Genomic DNA, 25,503 nt, shown 5'->3' on the forward strand with positions numbered 1-25,503 from the left:
TCAAATGTCTTTTTACTGTTGTTTTATTTCTTTACTTACCCACACACACACACATTTTTTCTCTCGCATTATTGGTTAGAGCCTGTAAGTAAGCATTTCACTGTAACGTCTACCTACACCTGCTGTATTCGGCGCACGTGACAAATAAACTTTGATTTGACCTTACAATTTATTTATCTTAATTCGGTACATGAAGATGCCAGTAAAAGGACATTTTGTGTGCAAAAGTACATTTGGTGGAAACATGCTCATAAAGGTTCTACAACATTCGCATGAAAATCTATCACCAATTGGATGGAAACTGATATTAGCTAAAGGGCCATTCCATAGTAACAGGATTATGCTGAGACTCATATTGTTCACTTTGAAATGTGTTAAGTGTTTTTGTCATGTTTTCAGTGGACAGTGTTAAAAGTAGGCTACATAATCCTTGCTCAAAATGTTGTATGGCTTGTTACAGAACTGTGCAAATGCAAACTACATTAAGTGAAGTGGATTCATACCCGGTAAGAGAATCACATCCTGGGTCCCTGAATTGTACTACACAGAAATGCAAAATTATATATTTGAATGTCATTCTATTCATGATGATGCAGCCTAACTAGTTAGTGGTAGAAATGAGGTAATATATGCTCTCATCAAAGGTCATGTCATCTTATGGACCTTTGAAAGTGTAATAGATTTTTTTTTTTTTTACTCACAAAGCATAAACCTACATTTTCTTCTTAGTCTATTTTGCTTTTCAGAATTTGTCAGTGGCATGGGGACACCTGTGAATAATACATCTGAGTGAAAAGACGGACAATTGAATGAATCTTTATTACAACACTGCTATCAATATATTTACCATCAATTGATTCACCCCTTCAAGAATGTTTGTGTTCTTCCTTGCCAATCAATGACCTGAAGTCAAACGCTTTCAAGTGGAGGTGGATTAGAAATGTCCAAAGAGGGATAGATCCACAAAGATATCGCAGCTACATTTTATTATAACAGAACACACACAGACAAACAGACACTCTTAGCTTTTATTTGACACCCAACTTGATGATGAACTTCACATGTTGGTCCACATGGGTCTTTAAACAGTTTCAAACATACATAGCTAGCTACTATCTTTGTTATACCGTACTAGCACCCTATTTGAAACAACTAGTAACGCTATGTGGAATTGCCCTAATTTATTCTATCTGGCACAACATAAGGCTTGTATAGTCAGCTACACACCCAATTTGTCCTCAAATGGCTTTATAAGGCTCATATGTTTAAATATATATATATTATATATATATATTCAGAAATATCTTTACCTTTAGCTAGTTACATGGATGATTTTCAGGAGTATCGGAGGGTCAGCTAATATTATTGCGGTTGCACATACAGAATATTGAAAAGTAAAAAGTACCACTACATGTAAAAATACTTTCCTATTTTACTGCCACCTAATGGGCATACATGACAGCGAATCCTACTCCCCTACAGTCGTCAGAGAACAAAAAGGCCTGTCTCTTGAATGATTTTGAACTAGAGATAAATGTACCAAGAAGAACAGACTTATAATTAGATGGCATTGTACTACATTATTATATCATATCTGTACTTCTACAGATGGGGGTGCATTACAATTTTGCTCTGTCTTCATACAGAATCGTTGGTGACGTTTTAAGTTCCCGTCATGGTTGAACCCTTTCCCACAGTTAGAGCAGACCACTGTTTTGGTTCTATTGTGAATGAGGAGATGGGTTTTCAGGTGAGCCGCTCTGAAGAAACTCTTGTCACACTGAGTGCAGTGAAACGTCTTCTTCCCTGTGTGGCTCTGCTGGTGGCGTTTAAAGTTCCCCCTTAGGCTAAAGCTCTGTCCACACTCAGAGCAGTGATAAGGCCTCTCTCCGCTGTGTGTCCGTTGGTGGTACGTCAATTCCCATTTCCTACCGAAACATTTTTCACATTGGGGGCAACTAAACGGTTTCTCCCCTGTATGTGTCAACTGATGTCTTCTAAGATCTCTGGAAAAGCCAAAACATTTGTCACACTGAGAGCACTGATAAGGCTTAGGCTTTTCTACTTTGTGTGTTTTCTGGTGTGCATTGAGAATTTCCAGCTGGCCGGAGGACTTCTTACACTCGTGGACATCATAGGACCTCTGTCCAGTGTGGGTCTCCCTTGTATGTGTCAACTGATGTCTCTTAAGGTCTCTGGAAAAGCCAAAACATTTGTCACACAGAGAGCACCGATAAGGTTTTTCTCCTGTATGGGTTTTCTGGTGTGCTTTTAGAGTTTCCGGCCGGTAGAATGACTTCTTACACCTCAGGCAATCAAATGGCCTCTCTTCAGTGTGGGTCATTTGATGTCTTTTTAGATGGGCTGGTCTTCTGTATTCTTTTCCACACTGAGAGCATTTATATGGTCTCTCTCCTGTGTGGCTCTTTTCATGGCTAGTCAGTTGGGTTTGAAATCTGTATCCTTTTCCACACTGAACGCATGTATATGGTCTCTCTACTGTGGGGATCATTTCATAGCTGGTCAGATGGGTTTGTCTTCGTAATCCTTTCCCACATCTGTGTTTTTTTAGTGAATCAGCGAAGACGTAGTTATTCCCACAGTCTGCACAGTGATATGGTTTCTCTCCTGTGTGACTCTTCTGATGTGTTTTCATAACATATTTATTGGAGAAGCTCTTGCCACATTGTGGGCACGTGGCTTGGGTTGCTATGATCTTCCGAAACTTTAGCAGAGTGATGTACTCTTCAGGGTGGGCCCTCTTGAGGTGCCCGTGAAAAAAGCGTTCTATGGTGAAACCGAGCGTACAATGAGGGCATGGGTAGAAGGAGGAGGACCCCTTTTTAGAGTCACCTAAAGGACAGAGATAAAAACATCAAATGAACTACACTTATTTCATTATAGAGCCACAGTTATTGAGAAATGAAACGTTATGTACATGTATGTAACACATTATTATATCTCTACACCGTAACTGCAACCCAGCCCACCAATTGTACTCACTGAAATCAGCAGCATTAGCTTTCTCATCTGTATCTAGTGTCATCCCTGGATCCAATGATGTCTTGCTGCAATTTTCAATCTTCAATGCTCCTGAAACATCATGCTCATTGTTTTCACAGTCCTTTGAAGCAGAAATGAGGCGGGTATTCAGTCAGAAAGTCAGTTACAGTATTTTCAAAAATTGGCGGAATACTAACTAGGCCCAGCACTCAAGCTACTAGCTACTCAAGAAAGCTATGCTTTGTGTTTGTGAAATCTTAACTTCATTATGAAGCTATAGGCTTAAATTTAGACATTGTTGCCATACCTATACCTGGCCTACTTCTTGTATGTCAGTAGCCCACTCCATATGCAGTCACATAGTGGCAGAAAGAATGAAGGTTGAAAGCTAGGTTTGTGGTACACAGCTTTTAATAGGTAAGGTGCAGAACGGTCAAAACAACTAGGAATGAAGACACCTTTAGTTTGAACCTACAAGAAGCTAACCCTACAAAACATCTCAAAGTGTGTATTTCACTCAGTACGTTATTAAATGCTTGAACTCACCTGCACATGATCACTTTCCATCTCACTGTCCTCTGTATCCTCTGTATCTGAGCATGATGATGATGTTTCCAACGGTTCCCAAGGCACTGGCACTTTCACAACATCCTCATCTTCTGACTTCAACCAGTCTTCATTCTCTTCTTCCTTAACTGTAATTAAGGCAACTTTCTCTTCATCTACTGGCAGAAGGGAGCATTCTTCAGACTCCTCTTTGACTGGGACTGGAGAAGGCAGCACCTGACACAGAGAAAACATCATTAATTCAGCATCGTCATTCTAACAATAACTCTGGGCCTCGTAAATGGGCTTGCACAGTGTTAAGGAGGCACTTACCTTTACTTTGAGGTAAGTCATGCTTTTATGTCCACACTCTTGCTCTGTGACTCCATGGATGACTGAAAGTGGATCAAAGGAGGTATCTTGTTCATCCGGGTCCTCATTTTGACAAACCTGGGATGTTTCAACTCTTAATGGCACAGTTGAAATCTGGAGCTCATCAGCTTCCTCTTTGACCTGCCTCCAATGCAGTGAGGGATCCTAGAACAGACCATGGTTGATGTTAGAAGAATAACATCTATTTGACCAATAAAACTTGTTAATGAATACCCGCTCGTTTTAGATATTGTATAATGAAATTGATTCTCATTTTGAAGAATGCATGATGTGTGGGTTAACCTACAAAAGGTTCTTCTGGCTGCCCACTGCTTTCATATCTCCCATATTGATCCATCTTCAGCAGATGATGAACAGACTCGTGACCTGTCAATAACAAAACAACCCACCCAAATGTTTAGTTAGATCACAAGGATCAACAAAGCCCATATGAAAGTCAACAATGACACCAATGTTGATGGTAGCTAAAGGGCAATTCCACAATAACAGAATTATACTGAGTCAGACATTTCACTTTAAATGCATGTCAAACAAAAACAATTCAGTGCAAAGTTTAAGTACATTTTCAGAGGGCATTGTTAAAAGTAGTAATTGTGCATAGAGTGGTATGGTTTATTAAAGAACTGTGCAGATGCCAAGTTTGGTAACAGAATGACGGTATGAATATTTTTTTCTTTACGTGACAACATTTTCCAAAAACGTAAATATCTGCTCCAAATTATAATTCAAAGATGTCTGCAGAAAGAATAGGCAGTCAGCAATATCAACTTTAGTTTGAAAAACCTTTGGTTATCAAACTACATCAAGTGAAGTGGATTTACACACAGTAACAGAACTATGGTAATGGTATGACATCATTGGTCCCTGATTTGTACTCCACAGAAATCAATAATTATGGGTTTGAATGTCATTACATTCATGATGATGTAGCCTGAATAGTTAGAGGTAGAAATATGTAATATATGCTCTCAACAAGGTAATTTCTTCTTTTAGCAATGTGTTTCTAAATTTTAAAAGGTAAATTAAAAAACACAACATACATGTTCTGTATTTTAGCCTGCGATTTAAAACACATTCCGTTTTAAGTATTTTTCTTTGACCTCATAACTCCCCTTCTCCTTTAGTCTTTGCCTGTATCTTCTTTGCTTTTCAGCATTTGTCAGTGGCATGGTGACAATCTGTGAATAATGCATTTGAGTGAAATGACTGATGGACAATTGAATGAATCTTTATTACAACACTAACGTTAGTATCACGATGTTTACAATCAATTAATTCACCCCTTCAAGAACTGCATTCGACTAAGTACACACAACTGTAATTATTCATCGCTTGCTAATAAGAGAACCTCATTAAGTCAAATGCTTTCAAGTGGAGGTGGATTCGAAAAGTCCAAAGCGGGATAGCTAGCTAGCTCCACAATGATATCCCAGCTGCATTTGATAATGAAGTACGACAGAGACGCACTCTTAGCTTTCATTTGACATGTTCCTATGAACTACACACGTTGGTCCTAATGGGTCCTTCATAATACCTAGCCTTCAAACATGTATGGCTAGTCTTTGTTATACCGGTACTGTACTAGTACGTGGAATTGCCCTAAAGCATACTAGCTAACGTTAGCTAACTAAAGTTATCTGTTATAGCTGGCAAACAGATGGATAGTTAGCCCAACTTGTCATCAAATGGCAATAAAGCTTATTTAACAAGGAAAATATATTTACCTGCTTGCTAGTTACATAGACATATCTAAATCTCAGGGAATATTATTAAGGTTGCACATACGGAAACTCGAAAAGACCAATTTTTAAATATTTTATTTTCCTTTAAAATGTATTTTACTGCCATCTGCTGGGCATACATTTACATGAGTCCTACTACCATGAATCCTACGTCAGATAAGGAAAAGGCATGTCTTGAATGATTTACATTTTCAACTAGACCAATGTACCAATAACATACTTAATTAGGTGGCAGTGTATTACATCAGTTACATTATTATATATTTCTAATATGTTCTTTATTGCAATCCTCTGACACCTACTCACTTCTTCTGTTTACTCGGTCTTTACACAGAATCGTTGGTGACGTTTTAAGTTACGCCCTGATAGTCCTTTCCCCAAACAGAGCATTTAAATGGTCCCCCTCCTGTATGGATAATTTCATGGCTGGTCAGACTGGTTCGTCCGCTGAATCCTTTGCCACACTCGAGAGCATTTATATGCTCTCCCCAGCGTGAGTCCATCTGTGTCTTTTAAGTGCATCAGCGTAGACAAAGCTCTTCCCACAGTCTGCACAGTGATGAGATTTCTTCCCTGCATGAGTCCTCTGATGCGTTTGCATAACATATTTATTGGTGAAGCTCTTGCCACATTGCGGGCATGTGGCTGGGGTCACCCGTAAACTCCCTCTTTTATAGGCTTTGATTTTCCCAGTCTTCAGCATTTCAATGTAATCTTTAGGGTGGTCCCTCTTCAGGTGCCCAAGGAAAAAGCGTTCTATGGTGAAGCCGATTGCACAATGGGGGCAGGGGTAGAAGGAGGACCCCCCTTCAAAGCCACCTACAGGAAAGTGAGAAGAACATCAAATTAACTCAAGTTCTACTTCATTAGAGCCATTCCACTGGGCACACACTGGTTGAATCAATGTTGTTTCCACGTCATTTCAATGGAATGACGTTGAACCAACGTGGAATAGATGTTGAATTGATGTTTGTGCCCAGTGAGATAGTTAATGAGCAATGAAACATTTGTCATTTACATGGAACACATTATTATATCTAGACCATAACTGCAACCCACCCCACCAATGGTACTCACTGAAATCAACAGCATTAGCTTTCTCATCTCTATCTGGTACCGTCCCTGGATCCAATGATGTCCTGCTGCAATCTTTAATCTTCACTCCTCTTGAAACATCAAGCTCATGGTTTTCACAGTCCTTTGAAGCAGAGATGAGGGGGGATTCAGTTCAGTCAGAAAGTCAGAGTTTAACCTTTATTCACCCGCTCAAAAAGACAGCCAGAAGTGTGTTGAATTCACAATGTGTAATCACTATGCATTCAAACATCTAAAAGAACAATTGAATAACAATGTCAGATTTTTGGTTTAGTTGTCATCTACACTGAGTATACAAGGCATTATGAACACCTGCTCTTTCCATGACATGTGTGCCATTCAGAGGGTGAATGGGCAAGACAAAAAATGTAAGTGAACTGGGTATGGTAGTAGGTGCCAGGTGCACCGGTTTGTGTCAAGAACTTGGCCACGACTGCACGGCTCCAACACCATCATTAAGTATGCTGACGACATAACAGTGGTAGGCCTGATCACCGACAACAATGAAACGGCCTATAGGGAGGTTTTCGGAGAACTGACCGTGTGGTGCGAGGACAACAACCTCTCCCTCAATGTGAGCAAGACTAAGGAGCTGATCGTGGACTCCAGGAAAAGGCGGGCCGAACAGGCCCCCATTAACATCGACGGGGCTGTAGTGGAGCAGGTCGAGAGTTTCAAGTTCCTTGGTGTCCACATCACCAAAGAACTATCATGGTCCAAACATGCCAAGACAGTCGTGAAGAGGGCACGACAGAGCCTATTCCCCATCAGAAGACTGAAAAGATATGGCATGGGTCCCCAAATCCCCAAAAGGTTCTACAGCTGCACCATTGAAAGCATCCTGACCGGTTGCATCACCGTCTGGTATGGCAACTGTTCGGCATCTGACCGTAAGGCGCTACGGAGGGTAGTGCGAATGGTCCAGCACATCACTGGGGCCAAGCTTCCTGCCACCCAGGACCGAAATAATAGGCGATGTCAGAGGAAGTCCCATAAGATTGTCAGAGACTCCAGTCACCCAAAAATGTTAAATGTGTCACTCATAATACCCCATAATGTCAAAGTGGAATTATGTTTATAGACATTTTTTGAACTTAATTAATAATGAAAAGCAGAGATATCGTGAGTCAAGTATTCAACCCCTTTCTTGAGGCAAGCTTAAATAAGTTCAGCCGTAAAAATGTGCCAAACCAGTCACATAATACGTTGCATGGACTCATTCTGTGTGCAATAGTGTTTAACATGATTTTTGAATGACTACCTCATCTCTGTATCCCACACATATACTGAACAAAAATATAAATGCAACATGGAAGTGTTGGTCCCATGTTTAACGAGCTGAAATTAAAGCTAAAGGTTCCATATGCACAAAAAGCTTATTTCTCTAATATTTTGTGCACAAATTTGTTTACATCCCTTTTAGTGAGCATTTCCACTTTGCCAAGATAATCCACACACCTGACAGGTGTGGCATATCAAGAAGCTGATTAAACAGCATGATCATTACACAGGTGCACCTTGCGCTAGGGACAATACTGACCTACCAACCAAAAAGGCAGTAACAAACTAATTTTGGACCAATGAGCAATGTCATTTTTGCTACATTAAATACATGCTTAATCATGTGGACAAGTATCCTGCCTCTATTGTATTGTGTTTTGGTCATGTTAGCAATAACTGCAAAAAAGTTTGCGTGGTAGGGTAGAATAAAATACCACTAAAATATGCAGTTTTATCACACAACACGACAAGATTTTAGGGAGCGAGTGATTGGCATGCTGATTACAAAAATGTTGTGTTCATTTCTCTATCATAGGCCGCCTCCAATGTCATTTTAGAGAATTTGTAAGTACATCCAACCGGCGTCACAAAAGCAGACCACGTGTAACCACGCCAGCCCAGGACATTCACATCCAACTTTTTCACCTGCGGGATCGTGCGAGAAAAGCCAGCAGGACAGCTGATGAAACTGAGGAGCATTTCTGTCTATAATAAAGCCTTTTGGTGTGGGGAAAAACTCATTCTGATTGGCTGAGCCTGGCTCCCCAGTGGGTGGCCCTGGCTCCCAAGTGGGTGGGCCTCTGCCCAGTCATGTGAAATCCATAGATTAGGGGTTAATGAATGTATTTCAATTGACTGATTTCCTTATATGAACTGTAACTCAGTAAAATTGTTGCATGTTGTGTTTATATTTTTGTTCAAGGTCCCTCAGTTGAGCAGTGAATTTCAAACAGATTCAACCACAAAGGGAGGTTTTCCAATGCCTTACATTTTTTTACCCATCTGCCAATAGGTTCCATTTGTAAATAAAGCCGACATTGAATATCCCTTTGAGCATGGTGAAGTTCTTCTTTATACTTTGGCTGGTGTATCAATACACCCAGTCACTACAAAGATACAGGCGTCTTTCCCACTCAGTTGCCGGAGAGGAAGGAAACCACTCAGGGATTACACCATGAGCCCAATGCTGAGTTTAATGGCTGTGATAGGAGATAACTGTTGATGGATCAACAACATTGTCATTTAGCTTAGTATTGTGGAGTAACTACAGAGTGAAAGGAGGAAGCCTGCACAGAATACAAATATTCCAAAACATGCAATAATGCACAAAAGTAAAACTGCCAAAAATGTGTCAAAGAAATTAACTTCATGTCCTGAAAACAAAGTGTTATGCTTGGAGAAAATCCAACATCATCACTTCATGTCCTGAAAACAAAGTGTTATGCTTGGGGAAAATCCAACATCATCACGGAGTACCACTCTTCATATTTTCCAAGCATGGTGGTGGCTGCATTATTTTATGGGTATGATTGTCATCGGCAAGGACTAGGGAGATTTGTAGGATAAAAAGGAAACCGAATAGAGCCAAGCTCAGGCAACAACAAAATAAGTATGCTTTCCAACAGACACTGGGAAACAAACACACCTTTCAGCAGGACAATACCCTAAAATAACCTAAGGCCAAATCTACACTGGAGTTGCTTACCAAGACAACATTGAATGTTCCTGAGTGGCCTAGTTAGTTTTGACTTCAAATTGGCTTGAAAAATCGATGGCAAGACTTGAAAATGGCTGTCTAGCAAAGATCAACAACCAACTTGACAGAGCTTCAATAATAATTAAAAAAAAATAATGTGCAAATATTGTACAATCCAGGTGTTCAAAGCTCTTAGATTTTTATTTTTTATTTTTACCCCTTTTTCTCCCCAATTTCGTGGTATCCAATTGTTGTAGTAGCTACTATCTTGTCTCATTGCTACAACTCCCGTACGGGCTCGGGAGAGACGAAGGCTGAATGTCATGCGTCCTCCGATACACAACCCAACCAGCCGTACTGCTTCTTAACACAGCGCGCATCCAACCCGGAAGCCAGCCGCACCAATGTGTCGGAGGCTACACCGTGCACCTGGCAACCTTGACTAGCGCGCACTGCGCCCGGCCCGCCACAGGAGTCGCTGGTGCGCGATGAGACAAGGAGATCCCTACCGACCAATCCCTCCCTAACCCGGACGACACTAGGCCAATTGTGCGTCGCCCCACGGACCTCCCGGTCGCGGCCGGTTACGACAGAGCCTGGGCGCGAACCCAGGGACTCTGATGGCACAGCTGGCGCTGCAGTACAGCCCTTAACCACTGCGCCACCCGGGAGGCCAAAGCTCTTAGACTTACCCAGAAAGACTCACAACTGTATTCGCTGCACAGGTGATTCTAACATGGGTGTGAATACTTATGTAAATGAGACATTTCTGTATTTTATGTTCAATAAATTTGCTAAAATTTCTTAAAACATGTTTTCACTTTGTCATTATGGGGTATTGTGGGTCGAGGGGTGAGAGAAAAAAAATAATTTGAATAAATGTTGAATTCAGGAGGTAAAAACAAAATGTGGAATAAGTAAAGGGGAATTAATACTTTCTGAAGCCACGTCACAATACGTTGCCAAATTGCATTGATTCAACAAGTTTTTTGCCCAGTGGGTTACCTTTAAGAATTGGCTAAATACTAACTAGGCCCAGCACTCAAGCTAGTAGCTGCTCAAGAAAGCTATGCTTTGTGTTTATGAAATCTTAACTTTGTTATGAAGCTATAGGCTTAAATTTAGACATTGTCGCCACACCTATACCTGGCCTACTTCTTGTATATGTCAGTAGCCCACTCCATATGCAGTCACATAGTGGCAGAAAGAATGAAGACTGAAAGCTAGATTTGTGGTACACAGCGTATAATAGGTAGGGTGCAGAATGGTGAAAACAACGAGTGGAATTAATTAACTTTTAGTATGGCCCTTCAAGAAGCTAACCCTACAAAACATCTCAAAGTGTGTATTTCACTCTACGTTATTACACGCTTGAACTCACCTGCACATGATCACTTTCCATCTCACTGTCCTCTGTATCTTCTGTATCTGAGCATGATGATGATGTTTCCAACGGTTCCCAAGGTACTGACACTTTCACAACATCCTCATCTTCTGACTTCAACCCGTCTTCATCCTCTTCCTTCTTCACTGTAAATAGGGCAACTTTCTCTTCATCTACTGGCAGAAGGGAGCATTCTTCAGACTCCTCTTTGACTGGGACTGGAGAAGGCAGCACCTGACACAGAGAAAACACAGTACCAGTCACAAGTTTGGACACACCTACTCATTCAAGGGGTTCACTTATTTTGTACTATTTTCTACATTGTAGAATAGTAGTGAAGACATCAAAACTATGAAATAACACATATGGAATCAAGTAGTAACCATTTTTTTTGTTTTTTATATTTTATATTCTTTAAAGTAGCCACCCTTTGCCTTGATGACAGCTTTGCACACACTTGGCATTCTCTCAACCAGCTTCTTAATGCATTTCAATTAAAAAGGTGTGCCTTGTTAAAAGTTCATTTGTGGAATTTCTTTCCTTCGTAATGCGTCTGAGCCAATCAGTTGTGTTGTGACAAGGTAGGGGTGGTATACAGAAGACAGCCCTATTTGGTAAAAGACCAAGTCCAAATTATGGCAAGAACAGCTCAAATAAGCAAAGAGAAATGACAGTCCATCATTACTTTAAAACATGAAGATCAGTCAATCCAAAAAATGTCAAGAACGTTGAAAGTTTTTTCAAGTGCAGTTGCAAAAACCATCAAAAGCTGAAACTGTCTCTCATGGGATCGCATCCACAGGTAAGGAAGACCCAGAGTTACCTCTGCTGCAGAGGATAAGTTAATTAGAGCCTCAGAAATTGCAGCCCAAATTAATTGCTTCACAGAGTTCAATTAAGAGACATCTGAACAGTTGATATTGAGATTCATGGTCGAATTGCTGCAAAGAAACCACTACTAAAAGACCCCAATGAGAAGAAGAGTTGCTTGGGCCAAAAAACACGAGCAATGGACATTAGACCGGTGGAAATCTGTCCTTTGGTCTGATGAGTCCAAATTTGAGATTTTTGGTTCCAACCACTGTCTTCATGAGCTGCAGAGTAGATGAACGAATGATCTCTGCATGTGTGGTTCCCACCGTGAAGCATGGAGGAGGAGGTGTGATGGTGCTTTGCTGGTGACAATGTCAGTGATTTATTTAGAATTAAAGGCACACTTAAGCAGCATGGCTACCACAGCATTCTGCAGCGATACACCATCACATCTGGTTTGTGCTTAGTGGGACTATCATTTGTTTTTCAACAGGACAATAACCCAAAACACACCTCTAAGCTGTGTAAGAACTATTTGACCAAGAAGGAGAGTGATTGAGTGCTGCGTCAGATGACCTGGCCTCCACAATAATCCGATCTCAACCCAATTGAGATGGTTTGGGATGAGTTGGACCGCAGACTGAAGGAAAAGCAGCCAACAGGTGCTCAGCATACTCCTTCAAGACTGTTGGAAAAGCATTCCAGGTGAAACTGGTTGAGAGAATGCCAAGAGTTTGCAAAGCTGTTATCAAGGCAATGGGTGGCTACGTTGAAACCATTGAATGAGTAGGTGTCCAAACTTTGACTGGTACTGTAATTCTAACAACTCTGGGCCTTGTAAGTGGGTTTGCAGTGTAAAAGAGATACTTACCTTTAGATGTGTCATGCCTTTATGTCCACACTCCTGCTCTGTGACTCCATGTATGTCTGAAACTGTGTCAAAGGAAGGATCTTGTTCATCGGGGTCCTCCTTTTGACAAACCTGGGATGTTTCAACTCCTAATGACACAGCTGAAATCGGACATTCTTCAGCCTCCTCTTTAACCTCACTCCAATGCAGTGAGGGATCCTAGAACAGACCACCGTTGGTGTTAGAAGAATAAACTCAATTTGACCAATAAAACCTGTTAATGGATAGCCGATTAGTTTAGATGTAAAACTAAATATTTTATAATTTTGAAGAACGAATAAAAATGTGGGTTAACCTCTTCTGGCTGATCACTGCTTTCACATCTCCCATAGTGATCCATCTTCAGTAGATGAACAGACTCGTGACCTGTCAATAACAAAACAAACCACCCAAATGTTGAGTTAGATCAATTATGATTAAGTACCTTGTCAGCTCTGGGATTCAAACTAGCGATTTTTCGGTTTCTGGCCCGGCTAAGCTACCTTCCCCCCTGATGTTAGCTTAAGGGCAATTCCAAAGTTTCTCTTTGACCTTAACTTCCCTCTTTTTTGCTTTTCAGCATTTGTCAGTGGCATAGTGACAATCTGTGAAAAAAAAACATTTGAGTGGAATGACTGATGGACATGTGAATTTATCTTTATTACAACACTAACATTAGTATCAAGATGTTTACAATCAATTAATTCACCCCTTGAAAACAACTGCATTTGCTAAATCACAAACACACACGTGTGTTCCTCCCCCAGCCAATCAGTGACCTTCTTCAAAGTTTCCGTACAAAACACTTTCAAGTGGATAGGGATTCAAAAAGTCCAAAAGGGGATAGATTCACAATGATATCACAGCTGCATTTGCACAGATACATATACTGTTTGTGCCTCCAGTTGACAAACTACACTTCCTCCCCAGCTACGCTTACTCCAGGCTTTACCAAATTTATTTCATTTTTTGCCTTAGCACTACACAGCTGATTCAAATAATCAACTAATAATCAAGCATTAGGGTCTGGTCCGGGGATGAGCATCATCTCCACGTTAATGATCGATGTTCTGATGTTCAGAAGCTCTTTTCGGTCATAGGAAATGGAGGAAACGTTATGTACAAACAGTTAAAATCAGCATCCCCTCTGTCGTAACCGGCCGCGACAGGGAGGTCCGTGGGGCGACGCACAATTGGCCTAGCGTCGCCCGGGTTAGGGAGGGCTTGGTCGGTAGGGGTGTCCTTGTCTCATCGCGCACCAGCGACTCCTGTGGCGGGCTGGGCGCAGTGTACGCTAGCCAAGGTGGCCAGGTGCACGGTGTTTCCTCCGGCGCATTGGTGCAGCTGGCTTCCGGGTTGGATGTGCGCTGTGTTAAAGAAGCAGCGGCTTGGTTGGTTGTGTATCGGAGGACGCATGACTTTCAACCTTCGTCTCTCCCGAGCCCGTACGGGAGTTGTAGCGATGAGACAAGATAGTAGCTACTACAACAATTGGATACTACGAAATTGGGGAGAAAAAGGGGTAAAATTTTAAAAAAAAAATAAATAAAAAAAATTCAGCATCCCCCCCCCAACCAGTAAAATGGCTGCTATCCAATCCAGCGCCATTCTCTCAATGTTTGATAGAGAAGTTAAAATCCTGTGCGAGTTAAAAATCCTTTGCAAGTTTTCACCATTATGCTAGCCTAATTTTGCTCACTCAGAGCTATGGCTAATTTAGGTTCCAAATGTCCACCAACAGGTTGGAAAATGGACCCAAAAAGTATGTATACACAGAAAGCTTATTTCTCCCCAGTTTTGTACGCAAATGTGTTTACATGCCAGTTTGAGTATTTCTCCTTTGCCAAGATAATCCATCCACCTGACATTCGTGGCATATCAGGAAGCTGATTAATCCAGCCACCTGACATTCGTGGCATATCAGGATGCTGATTTAACAGCATGATCAGGGGACAATAAAAACCCACTAAAATGTGTAGTTTTGTCACAACACAATGCCACAGATGTCTCAAGTTCTGAGGGAGTATGCAATTCTCATGGTGAGTGCAGGAATGTGCACCAGAGCAGTTGCTAGAGAATTTAATGTTAATGTCGCTACCCCAAGCCACCTCCAAAGTAGTTTTCAAGAATATGGCAGTACATCCAAACGGCCTCACAAACGATCATCTGAGACCAGCCACCCAGACAGCTGATGAAACAGTGGGTTTGCACAAACAAAAAAATTCTGCACAAACTGTCAGAAACCGCATCAGGGAAGCTCATCTGCTTGCTCGTCGTCCTCACCTGGGTTTTGACCAAACTGCAGTTCGGAGTTGTAACTGACTTCAGTGGGCAAACGCTCACATTTGATGGCCACTGCCACGTTGGAGAAGTGCGCTCTTCACGGATGAATCACGGTTTCAACAATATTGGGCAGATGGCAAACATTGTGTATGGTGTCGTGTGGTGAACAGTTTGCTGATGTCAACGTTGTGAAAAGAGTGCTCAATGGTGGGGTTATGGTATGCGCAAGTATAAGCTATGGACAACGAACACAATTGCATTTTAATTTATGGCAATTTGAATGCACAGAGATACCGTGATAAGATCCTGAGGCCCATTGTCGTGCCATTCATCCGCCGCCATCACCTCATGTTTCAGCATAATAGGGCAAGGCTCTGTAGTCTGTACACAATTCATGGATGTTGAAAATGTCCCAGTTTTTCCATGGCCTGCATACTCACCATACATTTCACCAATTGAGCATGTTTGGGATGCTTTGGACGTGTGAGATAGCCTGTTTCAGTTCCCGACAATATTCAACCACTTAGCACAGCCATTGAAGAGGTGTGGGACAACATTCCACAAACAGGCTGATCAACTCTATGCGAATGAGATGTGTTGTGCTGCATGAGGCAAATGGTGGTCACACCAGACACTGACTGGTTCTGATCCACGCCCCTACCTTTTTTTATGTAGGTATTTGTGACCAACAAATGCATAGCTGTATTCCCAGGCATGTGAAATCCATTGATTAGGGCCTAATGTATTTATATTGACTGATTACCTTATTAACTGTAACTCAGTAAAATCTTTGAAATAGTTGCATGTTGCGTTTATTTATATAGCTGTATACTAGTTCGTGGAATTGCCCAAAAGCTAACGTTGGTTTGTAGCTAGATAGCTATCTATTATATTCTAGCTAGATAATCCGATTATATTTGGCAAAATGATGGCTTCTAAAGCTAGCTACACAACCAACTTGTCATCAAATAAAGTGCATATATGTTTAGATAAATATATACGCATAAAAATATATTTACCTGTAACATGGATGTTTTCAGAAGTATCCGAGACTCGGGGAATATTATTGCGGTTGCACATACGGAACCTCGAAAAGACCAAAATACCAGATTTTGAAAATACATTCCTTACCTTTAAAGGCTTTTTTTTGCTACCTCAGCTGGACATACATGAAAGTGAATCATACTTCCCTGCAATTGGTACGTCAAAAGAACGAAGCCTTCTTGGATAAAAATAACGTTCAATGAATTTGAACGAGACCAATGTACCAACAAGAACGGAACCCCCGTTAGACCCCTTTCTGTGTTTGCAAACATTGCGGCACGATGGCAATGCGCGAAAGTTAGTGGCAGAACATGGGGGAGTTCTTACAGAAAGCCAGCAAAAAAAACAACATATATTTAGATGTTGCTTAAGAGTGCTTGTCATACTACTTTAATATGTTTGTGTCATCATCGCAAATCAACAGTATTAGATTATTTTTTTTTTTTTACACTTTCACTCCAAGCAGTAAAATGTCTCTGGCTTTTTTTATTTTTATACAAAGATCACAATCAAATATAATATTATTGACTGTTCAATCAAGAATCAAAACATAATTGCATGATAACCCCAAAAAGTTTTGTTTAGAAGTAATAACAACGTAAATCTAGGCTATGTTGAATGAGCGCAGATAGCGATGGTTTTCTTACTGTAGCCAAGAGTCTCGCGCATCTGTGCTGGAAAGAGGTCTAATGGAGCTCGTTTATTCCCGATTTCCCATTTGACTGGAACTCACTTAAGTCAAGTTTTCGTAGTTCCGAGTTAAGTTGTTTTGAGCAAGGCCCAAACCATGCTTCATTCATTGCATGGCCAATGTTGAATGTTTATAATTTTTATTTGGGGAAAAGAGCCCCTTAATCCCAGATTTGGGACCATACAGCCACTCCCCTGATTAGCAGGAGAGTGATTGCTTTGCAATGCTTGCAGTTAGCCACTGTCACAGATTCCTTACAAACCACTCATTGTTGAATTTGCGATTTCCAACTTGTGTAATGTTTATGTCCAATGGCGGATGAGCACCAATACATTTTATCTATAATTTCTCTTCATTCTTTATCTTCATATGACAAGGATTAAAAATTATTTGCCAGTAGATTGGCGACTTGATTCATGATGATGACTTGATTCATGATGATGACTGCTAGCTAAGATTTTGAAAGTATGATGTTGACATGATCAGTCCAATCAAAGCTACTGTACATATAACGTGATTTGACGTCATTCTGTGGCCAATGACCTTGAACCTTCTTGGATGGGCACTTCTAATGTAACTCTATGGCAGCACCCAAGGGGATAGAGTTTTCTAGCTCTACCCTTAGACTTGGCGGTGATTTAGTGTCCCCATGAGTGACAGAATACTAAGCCAATCACGGCACAACGCTCTATTTTCTGCTGGCTTGCCCCAGCACCGCAGAAAGCACTGAGCTAAGCTGAAACACCTGCATGTTGGAGCTGCCTTACTCAAGAAAACAAAAGAGAGACCATGTTGTATGTGGCTTTATTAATAACCTCTTAGAGCTACCCCCTACTTTTTTCAATTTACGCCTGAAGACATACCCAAATCTAACAGCCTGTAGCTCAGGCACAGAACCAAGGATATGCATATTCTTGGTACCATTTGAAAGAAAACACTGAAGTTTGTGTAAATGTGAATTGAATGTAGGAGAATATAACACATATCTACCCAGGTTGTATGAGTGTTATTTGCCGGACAGTGCCTGTTTGGCGACACTTTTACTACGTCCGAAAGTATATCCGTAAGTGGTAGACGGTTCTGATTAGGAAGTCGTCATTTGCAGTGCCCATGGAGCCATTAAATCCAGTTGTTAGATGCTACCAACCTCCTCCAAATCAAAACCAAACATGGATAGCAATGTTTGCGCGCGCACTCTATTCCACTTTCTCTCTGCATCAACAAGGTGCCCATATTGCGAGGCTGATTAGCTGGGACAAACTGGTGTGCACGCAAAGTGTGAGGTTCAGTGTTATACACTTTAGCCCTTACCATATCATATGTGATGGAATAATATTTGCTGTTGGCTTGTGTGGGTATATGTGTTATGCAACATAGCTGACTTGAGACATTGTTAACAGTTTCAGGGCCATGGGCCTTTCTCGTGATGGAAAAATACAGAATAACATCAAAACAGACACATACAGAACGTAGTATAGGGAACAAACGGTATTTTGTTAGAGAACAGGAGCCAGGTGCTTTATAACTGTATCGAGCACGGGCGCATAGATATTCTACACAACTACAACGACTGACCGCTGAAGCGCCTAGGGGGCTGGGACCAGCCTGTGCGCCAACAGTCAACGATAGGCTGAGTGAGTCTAAACCACGCCCAGTCTCTACTCTGACAGGCCGGCTCGGAAGCAGGAACTACTTTTGTCAGAGTATATTATAATATCTTTGTCAGGAACAAGTCAGTACTCTGTTTGCCCTGCGAGGTGGGACGTATATACGAAAATTGCATTTACCACTTATTGCTTAGCTAATAAAAAATACATAGTATACAATAAGGTGACTCAGTGTCATATTTATCCTGATATCAGATTCGATTGACGCAACCCTTAACAAAAGCGAGAACATGAAATCCATGTTTGGGTTTGATTTGGAGTTGGTGGTAGAGTCTAACAATTGGATTTAATTATTTAATGGGCACTGCTCAGTGATGCCAAAAACAACTTTCTAAATCAGTACCATCCACTGATTTACTGCCCGACGTGGAAAAAGCATAGTCAAGCAGGTGCCATAGTTGGATGCAATGATGTACTGCTACGATCTTCAACCCTCTTGAAACGTCATGCTCCTTTGAAGCACTATCTAGGCCTGCATTTTGCACTGACTATGCACACTCACTGCACTCTACCCACACATACTTACGCTGACATGCCAACACACAATTTACAAGAGACTGCTGAGGGGAGTCATAATAATGCCCAGAACGATGTAAATGGAATGACATCATACACCTGGAAACCATGTTTGATGTATTTGATACCATTCCACTGATTCTGCTCCATTCATTATCACAAGCCCGTTCTGCCCAATTAAGGTGACACCAAACTCCTGTGTCACGCATGCATATTGACGCCACACAGTTTCATATATGCTGCTACTCTGTTTGCTATACTGAACAAAAATATAAATGCAACATGCAACAATTTCTAAGATTTTACTGAGTTACAGTTCATAGAAGGAAATCAGCCAGTTTTATTTAATTAATTAGGCCCTAATTTATGGATTTCACATGACTGGGCAATGGGTGCAGCCATGGGTGGGGCTGGGGGGGCATAGGCTCACCACTTGGGAGTACTGAACAAAAATATAAAATAAACATGTAAAGGGTTGGTCCCATGTTTCATGAGGTGAAATAAAAGATCCCAGAAATTGTCCATACGCACAAAAGGGTTATTTCTTTCCAATTTTGTGCACAAATTTGTTGACATCCCGGTTAGTGAGCATTTCTCCTTTGCCATCCACCTGACAGGTGTGTCATGTCAATAATCTGATTAAACAGCATGATCAGGGCGGCAGGTACCCTAGTGGTTAGAGCCAGTAACCGAAAGGTTGCTATATCGAATCCCCGAGCTGACAAGGTAAAAATCTGTCGTTCTGCCCCTGAACAAGGCACTTAACTCACTGTTCCCCGGTAGGCCATCATTGTAAGTAAGAATTTGTTCTTAACTGACTTGCCTAGTTCAATTAAGGTTACACATCATTACACAGGTGCGCGTTGTTCTGGGGACAATAAAAGGCCCGAAAATGTGCAGTTTTGTCACACAACACAATGCCACAGATGCCTCAAGGTTTGAAGGTGTGTGCAATTGGCATGGAATGCAAGAATGTTCAGGGCTGTTGCCAGATAATTGAATGTTAATTTCTCTACAATAAGCTGCCTCAAATGTCATTTTAGTGAATTTGGCAGTACTTCCAACTGGCCTCACAACTGCACACCACGTGTAACCACGCCAGTCCAGGACATCCACATCTGGCTGAATTGTGGAATTGTCTGAAACCAGCCACCTGGACAGCTGATGAAACTATTTCAGAGTATTTCTGTCTGTAATAAAGCACTTTTGTGGGGAAAACTAATTCTGATTTGCTGTGCCCCTACCCCGTAATGTAAAATCCATAGATTGGGGTCTAATTTATTTATTTCAACTGACTGATTTTGTTGTAGTAACTGTAACTCAGTAAAATTGTTGTATATTGTGTTTTATATTTTTGTTCAGTATAGGTAGGGTGCAAAATAGTTTAAAAAAAACTAGTGGAAAAAATGAACTTCTGAACAAAGAGGCAACAGTGAGAAACAAGTAGCGCATTTTTATTTGTGCAACACAAATTATAATAATTCAGTAAACCTTAGTAAATGTACATGTCATTATGAAACAATAATACAAAAACATGTTCAAGTGAAGTAAAACATAAGTAAAAAAGTAACCTTTACTTCATGGTAGTCCAAATTATAGGCATCACAGTAACAGCAAAAATGGCCACAATTAACAGTATCAATGTTGAAACACTGAGAACAATTAGATTGTCCATCAACTTCATGGAAACTTCCATATAATAGGAAAACAACAAAAACGAATGTTTTCGAATAAATATTTTTTTATGTAACAAAAAGCCAACATAATATTATTGTGCTCTGATAATGATCACTTCTGGTGATAACACACAAAGCACTGCTGCTTGTTGTTCAGACACAAAAACAACTTTCCATCACCACACTTGGAACACTTCCACCTCGAGACGCCCTTGACGCACAGGTTGCACCTTCCTCTCTGTTCCCCAAAGATAGGCCAGTGTCCAAGGCAGTCATAACGGACATCTGCTGTAGGCTGTAAGGCTCTGGGATTGTGCAGCCGCTTTGGAGTTGTGTGTGGATTTGGAGGAACTGATGGTTGGCCAACCCTGGTTGGGAGTTTGTTGACTACTTTTAGAGTCCCTGCCACAGACAAACGAAACCTTTTTAGGTGCACTGGTTTTTCCTTGAGAAGGTCACAGTCCCGCTTGTACATCAGCCAACCATTGGCAATGCACAGATCAAGGATGTATCCAAACAGAGGTAGGTACCACCGGCGTGCCTTCATAGGTGTCTTGTACAGACGCACCAGCATATCAGACAGATCGATGCCCTCCTTTGCTTGAATATAAGCCGACATGACTGATGGGCATGTGATATCAATCTTTTGATGGGTCTCCCGACAGAACCGCCTAACATACCCCAGAGGTTCAATTCCACATGCATTGCTTAGTATTGAGACACTCTTTTTGTCCAACCACCTGACAGCAATCACCCCCTCTTGAGAACAGTAGTCGTATGCTCCACGCCCTAGCTTTGCAAGATCCTTGTCATCCATTGCAGTTGCTCCACCTGTGCCGTTTGCTCTCACAGTGCCAATACACCTCACACCCAGTCTGGCCTGCAGGGACTTTACCAGGTCAAGACTGATGAGGTAGTTGTCACAGAAAACAACTGTAGCCTCTGGCTCTGCAATAGATGTACAGAGAGTGGTGACAACCTTGGTACTCAGCAGAGGATTCTGTTCATCTACATTTAGCCCACTGTTGAGAAATGTTGTATCCCCTTGGTACAGTAGCAGGTCATGGATAATACCTGAAGAACTGCCCCGACAGAATAACCTAAAACCAAATTTGTCATGCTGATTAGATTTGTAATGACGAAGATTTCCTACTTTGGTGCCTTTGTAAGCTACCATGACTTCAGCTATGCTTTGCCTGTTGGTTGGCTGTATGAGGAGACACTGTTGACGCAGCATGTTAAAAAGAGGTCGGATCTTGTAGAAGCGGTCAGTACTGTGATTATTTTGCATGTTGTCATTGAAGTGAAGAAACCTGCAGAGTGACTGGAACCTTCTCACAGACATGGTATCAGCCACAGGTGGGAAGCGAGAGTCAGAATGCCAGTAGTCCACAAAGGTTGGAAAGTCAAAAACACCCATGTAGAGAAGCATAGACAATAAATCCTCAATTTCTCCAGAGTTTGTGTTGATTGCGGATCCAGTCTGTTGAACAGAGTAAAGGTTGGTCTGCTCAGCAATGTGTGCAATCATCTGATCAGTGAAGAACATCTTGAAATATTGATAGGGGGATTGAACACACTGTGGTGCCACAAACACTGGATCTGGAACTTGGAAGGAATCTATGTCGGCCTTCTTCCAAAGCGGATGTCTTGGCTGTGTTTTGAAGGAACTAGAATTAAATGGGCTTACAACTGTGTCGAGATTGTGGTTATATGCGTCTGTAGGAACCAATATAATTACATTTCTGCTTTTTCTCTTCTTTCTCTTGGGAGACTCTGCGGTTTTAGGGTATGGGGAAGCATCTCCCTTTGTAAGCTTAGAAGGGGACTCATCCTCCAGATCTCCTGGTTTTGGAATATCCTCTAGGTCATCATCCTCTGAGTCACTTAGGTCTTCCATCTCTGAATCCAGGGGATCCTGTGGTAGAATGGCAACAGCAGCTCTTGGCCTCTTTCTACTGAGGGTTTTTGTGTCCATGTGCTATCAAAGAAAAAAACATGACATTTTCCATAACATCCATAAAATATTGTTAGGAGGCCCATTGACATGCACAGCTAAAGAGATAATGCACACAAACCTAACCTTACAAAACATCTCAAAGGGTGTCTATTTCACTCAGTCTATTATTAAATGGTTGAACTCACCCGCACATTATCACTGTCCTCTGTATCTGAACATGATGATGATGGTGATGTTTCCAACAGCTCCCAAGGCACTGACACTTTCACAAGATCCTCATCTTCTGACTTCAACCAGTCTTCATTCTCTTCGTCCTTCACTGTAATTGAGGCAATTTCATCTACTGGCACAAGGGAGCATTCTTCAGACTCTTTGACTGGGACTAGAGAAGGCAGCACCTGACACGGAGAAAACATAATTAATTAATGTATCATTTTATAACAATAACTCTGTGCCTTGTAACAAGCCTTGCACAGTTAAGGACATAGCCACTTACCTTTACTTTGAGATACTTCATGCGTTTATGTACACGCTCTTGTTCTGTGACTCCATGGATGTCTGAAACTGTATCAAAGGAGGGATCTTGTTCAATTGGGTCCTCCTTTAGACAAACCTGGGATATTTCAACTCCTAATGAAACTGCTGACCCTTGGCTCTGCTGAATCTCACATTCTTCAGCCTCCTCTTTGACCTGCCTCCAATGCAGTGAGTGATCCTAGAACAGACCATGGTTGGGGTTAGGGAAATAAACTATTTGACAAATAGAACTTGTTAATGAACAGCCAATTGTGTTAGATATGGTAGAATTAATTGCTTCTCATTTTGAAGAATGGATAAAAATGTGGGTTAACCTACAAAAAGCTCTCCTGGCTGACCACTGCTTTCATATCTCCCATATTGATCCATCTTCAGCAGATGATGATGAAACTCATGCCCTGTCAATAATAATAATACATGTTATTGCACCTTTCAAGATCCAAGGACACATACAGAGTAAGGAATAGAATAAAACAGCAAATATAAACAGGACATTACTAAGAGCAAAAGTAAATTCCCCAAAATGTGTGACCAAGTTTTCCAAAAACGTAAATATCTGCTCTGAAATAAGATTAAAAGATGTCTGCTGAAAGAATGGGGTGTCAGCTTTGTGATATGACAACTTAGTTATACAAAAAAAGTATCTGGTTATTAAGAAGTGGCCGTGCTGCTGCTCCAGTTTCAACTGACCTGAGCCCTAGGACCATGCCCCAGGAATACCTGACATGATGACTCCTTGCTGTCCCCAGTTCACCTGACTGTGCTGCTGCTCCAGTTTCAACTGTTCTGCCTTATTATTCGACCATGCTGGTAATTTATGAACATTTGAACATCTTGACCATGTTCTGTTATAATCTCCACCCGGCACAGCCAGAAGAGGACTGGCCACTCCACATAGCCTGGTTCCTCTCTAGGTTTCTTCCTAGGTTTTGGCCTTTCTAGGGAGTTTTTCCTAGCCACCGTGCTTCTACACCTGCATTGCTTGCTGTTTGGGGTTTTAGGCTGGGTTTCTGTACAGCACTTTGAGATATCAGCTGATGTACGAAGGGCTATATAAAATAAATTTGATTTGATTTGATTAACCCCCTGGTAACATATTTATGGTAACGGAATGAAATGATGGGTCCCTGCTTTGTTCTAGACACAGAAATTAATTATGGATTTGAATGTCATTCTCTTTGTGATGATGCAGCATAAATAGGTACACAAAGTTATAAATCATTTGTATGGAAATATACATTGAAAGGGTAATTGATCAAACTCACAAAACACTAGAAACATACATTTTCCTTGGCTTTTAGCCTTTGCTTTTCTCAAACTGTGCCTCTTCCTGTCTTTTTCTTTGACCTCCTCATAACTCCCCTTCTCCTTTAGTCTTTGCCTGTATCTTCTTTGCTTTTCAGCATTTGTCAGTGGCATGGTGACAATCTGTGAATAATACATTTGAGTGAAATGACTGACAAACAATTTAATGAATCGTTATTACAAGATTACTACTATCAATATGTTTACAATTCACTGATTTACTCCTTAGAGATCTGCATTTGAGAAAGTGTGTGTATCCCTCTTCCCCTAGAGTTTGTGTAGCAAAACGCTTTCAAGTGGATGTGGATTCGAAGTCTAAAGTCTGGATAGATCCACAAAGATATCCAGCTGCATTAGATTATGAAGGAACAGAGGCACACACACTCTTAGCTTTCATTTGACATCTACGTTGATGCTCTTATGAACTTCACACGTTCGTCTTCATGGCTCCTTATACCCAGAGTTTCCAAATGTACTCTTTATTAAAGCTACCGGTATGTGAAAATGCCCAAGCTAACTACAATAGCTAGCAAGTTGGCTGCCGCTAGCTTTTCTAGATAATTAGTTATAACTAGCATATTGCTTGAATAGCTAGCTACACACCAACTTGTCAGCAATATTATAACGATCATAGTTTATATAAATATATGTGTAGAAAATATCTTTACCAGTTACATGGATGCTTTCAGAAGTATCAAAACGGTATAGAAACCTTTCTCTGGAAGTATATGGGGATCGGGGAATATGTTTGTAGTTGCACATACGGAATCTTGAAAAGACCAAAATACTAGCTACAAAGTCTGAAAATATGTTTTATTTCCCTTTAAAATGTATTTTACTGCCTTCTGCTGGGCATATACGAAAGTGAATCCTACTGTCCTACAGTTTCGTCAGATAACGAAAAAGGTCTGTCTTGATAAATGCCACGTTCAAAACTGGGAACTCGGAAACCTTTATTATTCGTGTTTACGGTTGCCTCTTC

General features: G+C 41.1%; 3 protein-coding genes across 6 annotated transcripts; all 3 read right to left on the reverse strand.

The window, feature by feature from the left end:
• Positions 1-1,014: 1,014 nt before the first annotated feature.
• On the reverse strand, positions 1,015-5,702 carry LOC139409305 (oocyte zinc finger protein XlCOF6-like). The gene is made up of 6 exons (XM_071154246.1): positions 5,667-5,702; positions 4,229-4,308; positions 3,883-4,086; positions 3,550-3,786; positions 3,004-3,124; positions 1,015-2,853 (listed from the first exon to the last, which is right to left on the reverse strand). The coding sequence occupies exons 2-6, from the start codon at positions 4,277-4,279 to the stop codon at positions 1,589-1,591; spliced, it is 1,878 nt and encodes a 625-aa protein (XP_071010347.1). The 5' UTR covers positions 4,280-4,308; positions 5,667-5,702; the 3' UTR covers positions 1,015-1,588.
• Positions 5,616-16,842, reverse strand: LOC139409306 (zinc finger protein 37 homolog). 3 transcript variants are annotated; one of them, XM_071154250.1, is made up of 7 exons: positions 16,817-16,842; positions 16,257-16,347; positions 13,159-13,229; positions 12,825-13,022; positions 11,138-11,374; positions 6,762-6,882; positions 5,616-6,503 (listed from the first exon to the last, which is right to left on the reverse strand). In XM_071154250.1, the coding sequence occupies exons 3-7, from the start codon at positions 13,201-13,203 to the stop codon at positions 6,160-6,162; spliced, it is 945 nt and encodes a 314-aa protein (XP_071010351.1). In that variant the 5' UTR covers positions 13,204-13,229; positions 16,257-16,347; positions 16,817-16,842; the 3' UTR covers positions 5,616-6,159. The 3 variants fall into 3 exon arrangements, with proteins under 3 accessions (XP_071010351.1, XP_071010350.1, XP_071010348.1); XM_071154249.1 differs by lacking the exon at positions 16,817-16,842 and having other exon boundaries at positions 16,257-16,449; XM_071154247.1 differs by lacking the exon at positions 16,817-16,842 and having other exon boundaries at positions 16,145-16,429.
• Positions 16,843-20,471: 3,629 nt separating this feature from the next.
• LOC139409303 (piggyBac transposable element-derived protein 2-like) lies at positions 20,472-25,302 on the reverse strand. 2 transcript variants are annotated; one of them, XM_071154244.1, is made up of 6 exons: positions 25,190-25,302; positions 24,482-24,644; positions 23,535-23,614; positions 23,176-23,394; positions 22,865-23,077; positions 20,472-22,700 (listed from the first exon to the last, which is right to left on the reverse strand). In XM_071154244.1, the coding sequence occupies exons 2-6, from the start codon at positions 24,633-24,635 to the stop codon at positions 20,832-20,834; spliced, it is 2,535 nt and encodes an 844-aa protein (XP_071010345.1). In that variant the 5' UTR covers positions 24,636-24,644; positions 25,190-25,302; the 3' UTR covers positions 20,472-20,831. The 2 variants fall into 2 exon arrangements, with proteins under 2 accessions (XP_071010345.1, XP_071010346.1); XM_071154245.1 differs by having other exon boundaries at positions 24,500-24,644; positions 25,190-25,273.
• Between the last annotated feature and the right edge of the window lie 201 nt (positions 25,303-25,503).

The sequence above is a fragment of the Oncorhynchus clarkii genome, chromosome 5 (genome assembly GCF_045791955.1).
Source record: "Oncorhynchus clarkii lewisi isolate Uvic-CL-2024 chromosome 5, UVic_Ocla_1.0, whole genome shotgun sequence".
NCBI lineage: Eukaryota > Metazoa > Chordata > Actinopteri > Salmoniformes > Salmonidae > Oncorhynchus > Oncorhynchus clarkii.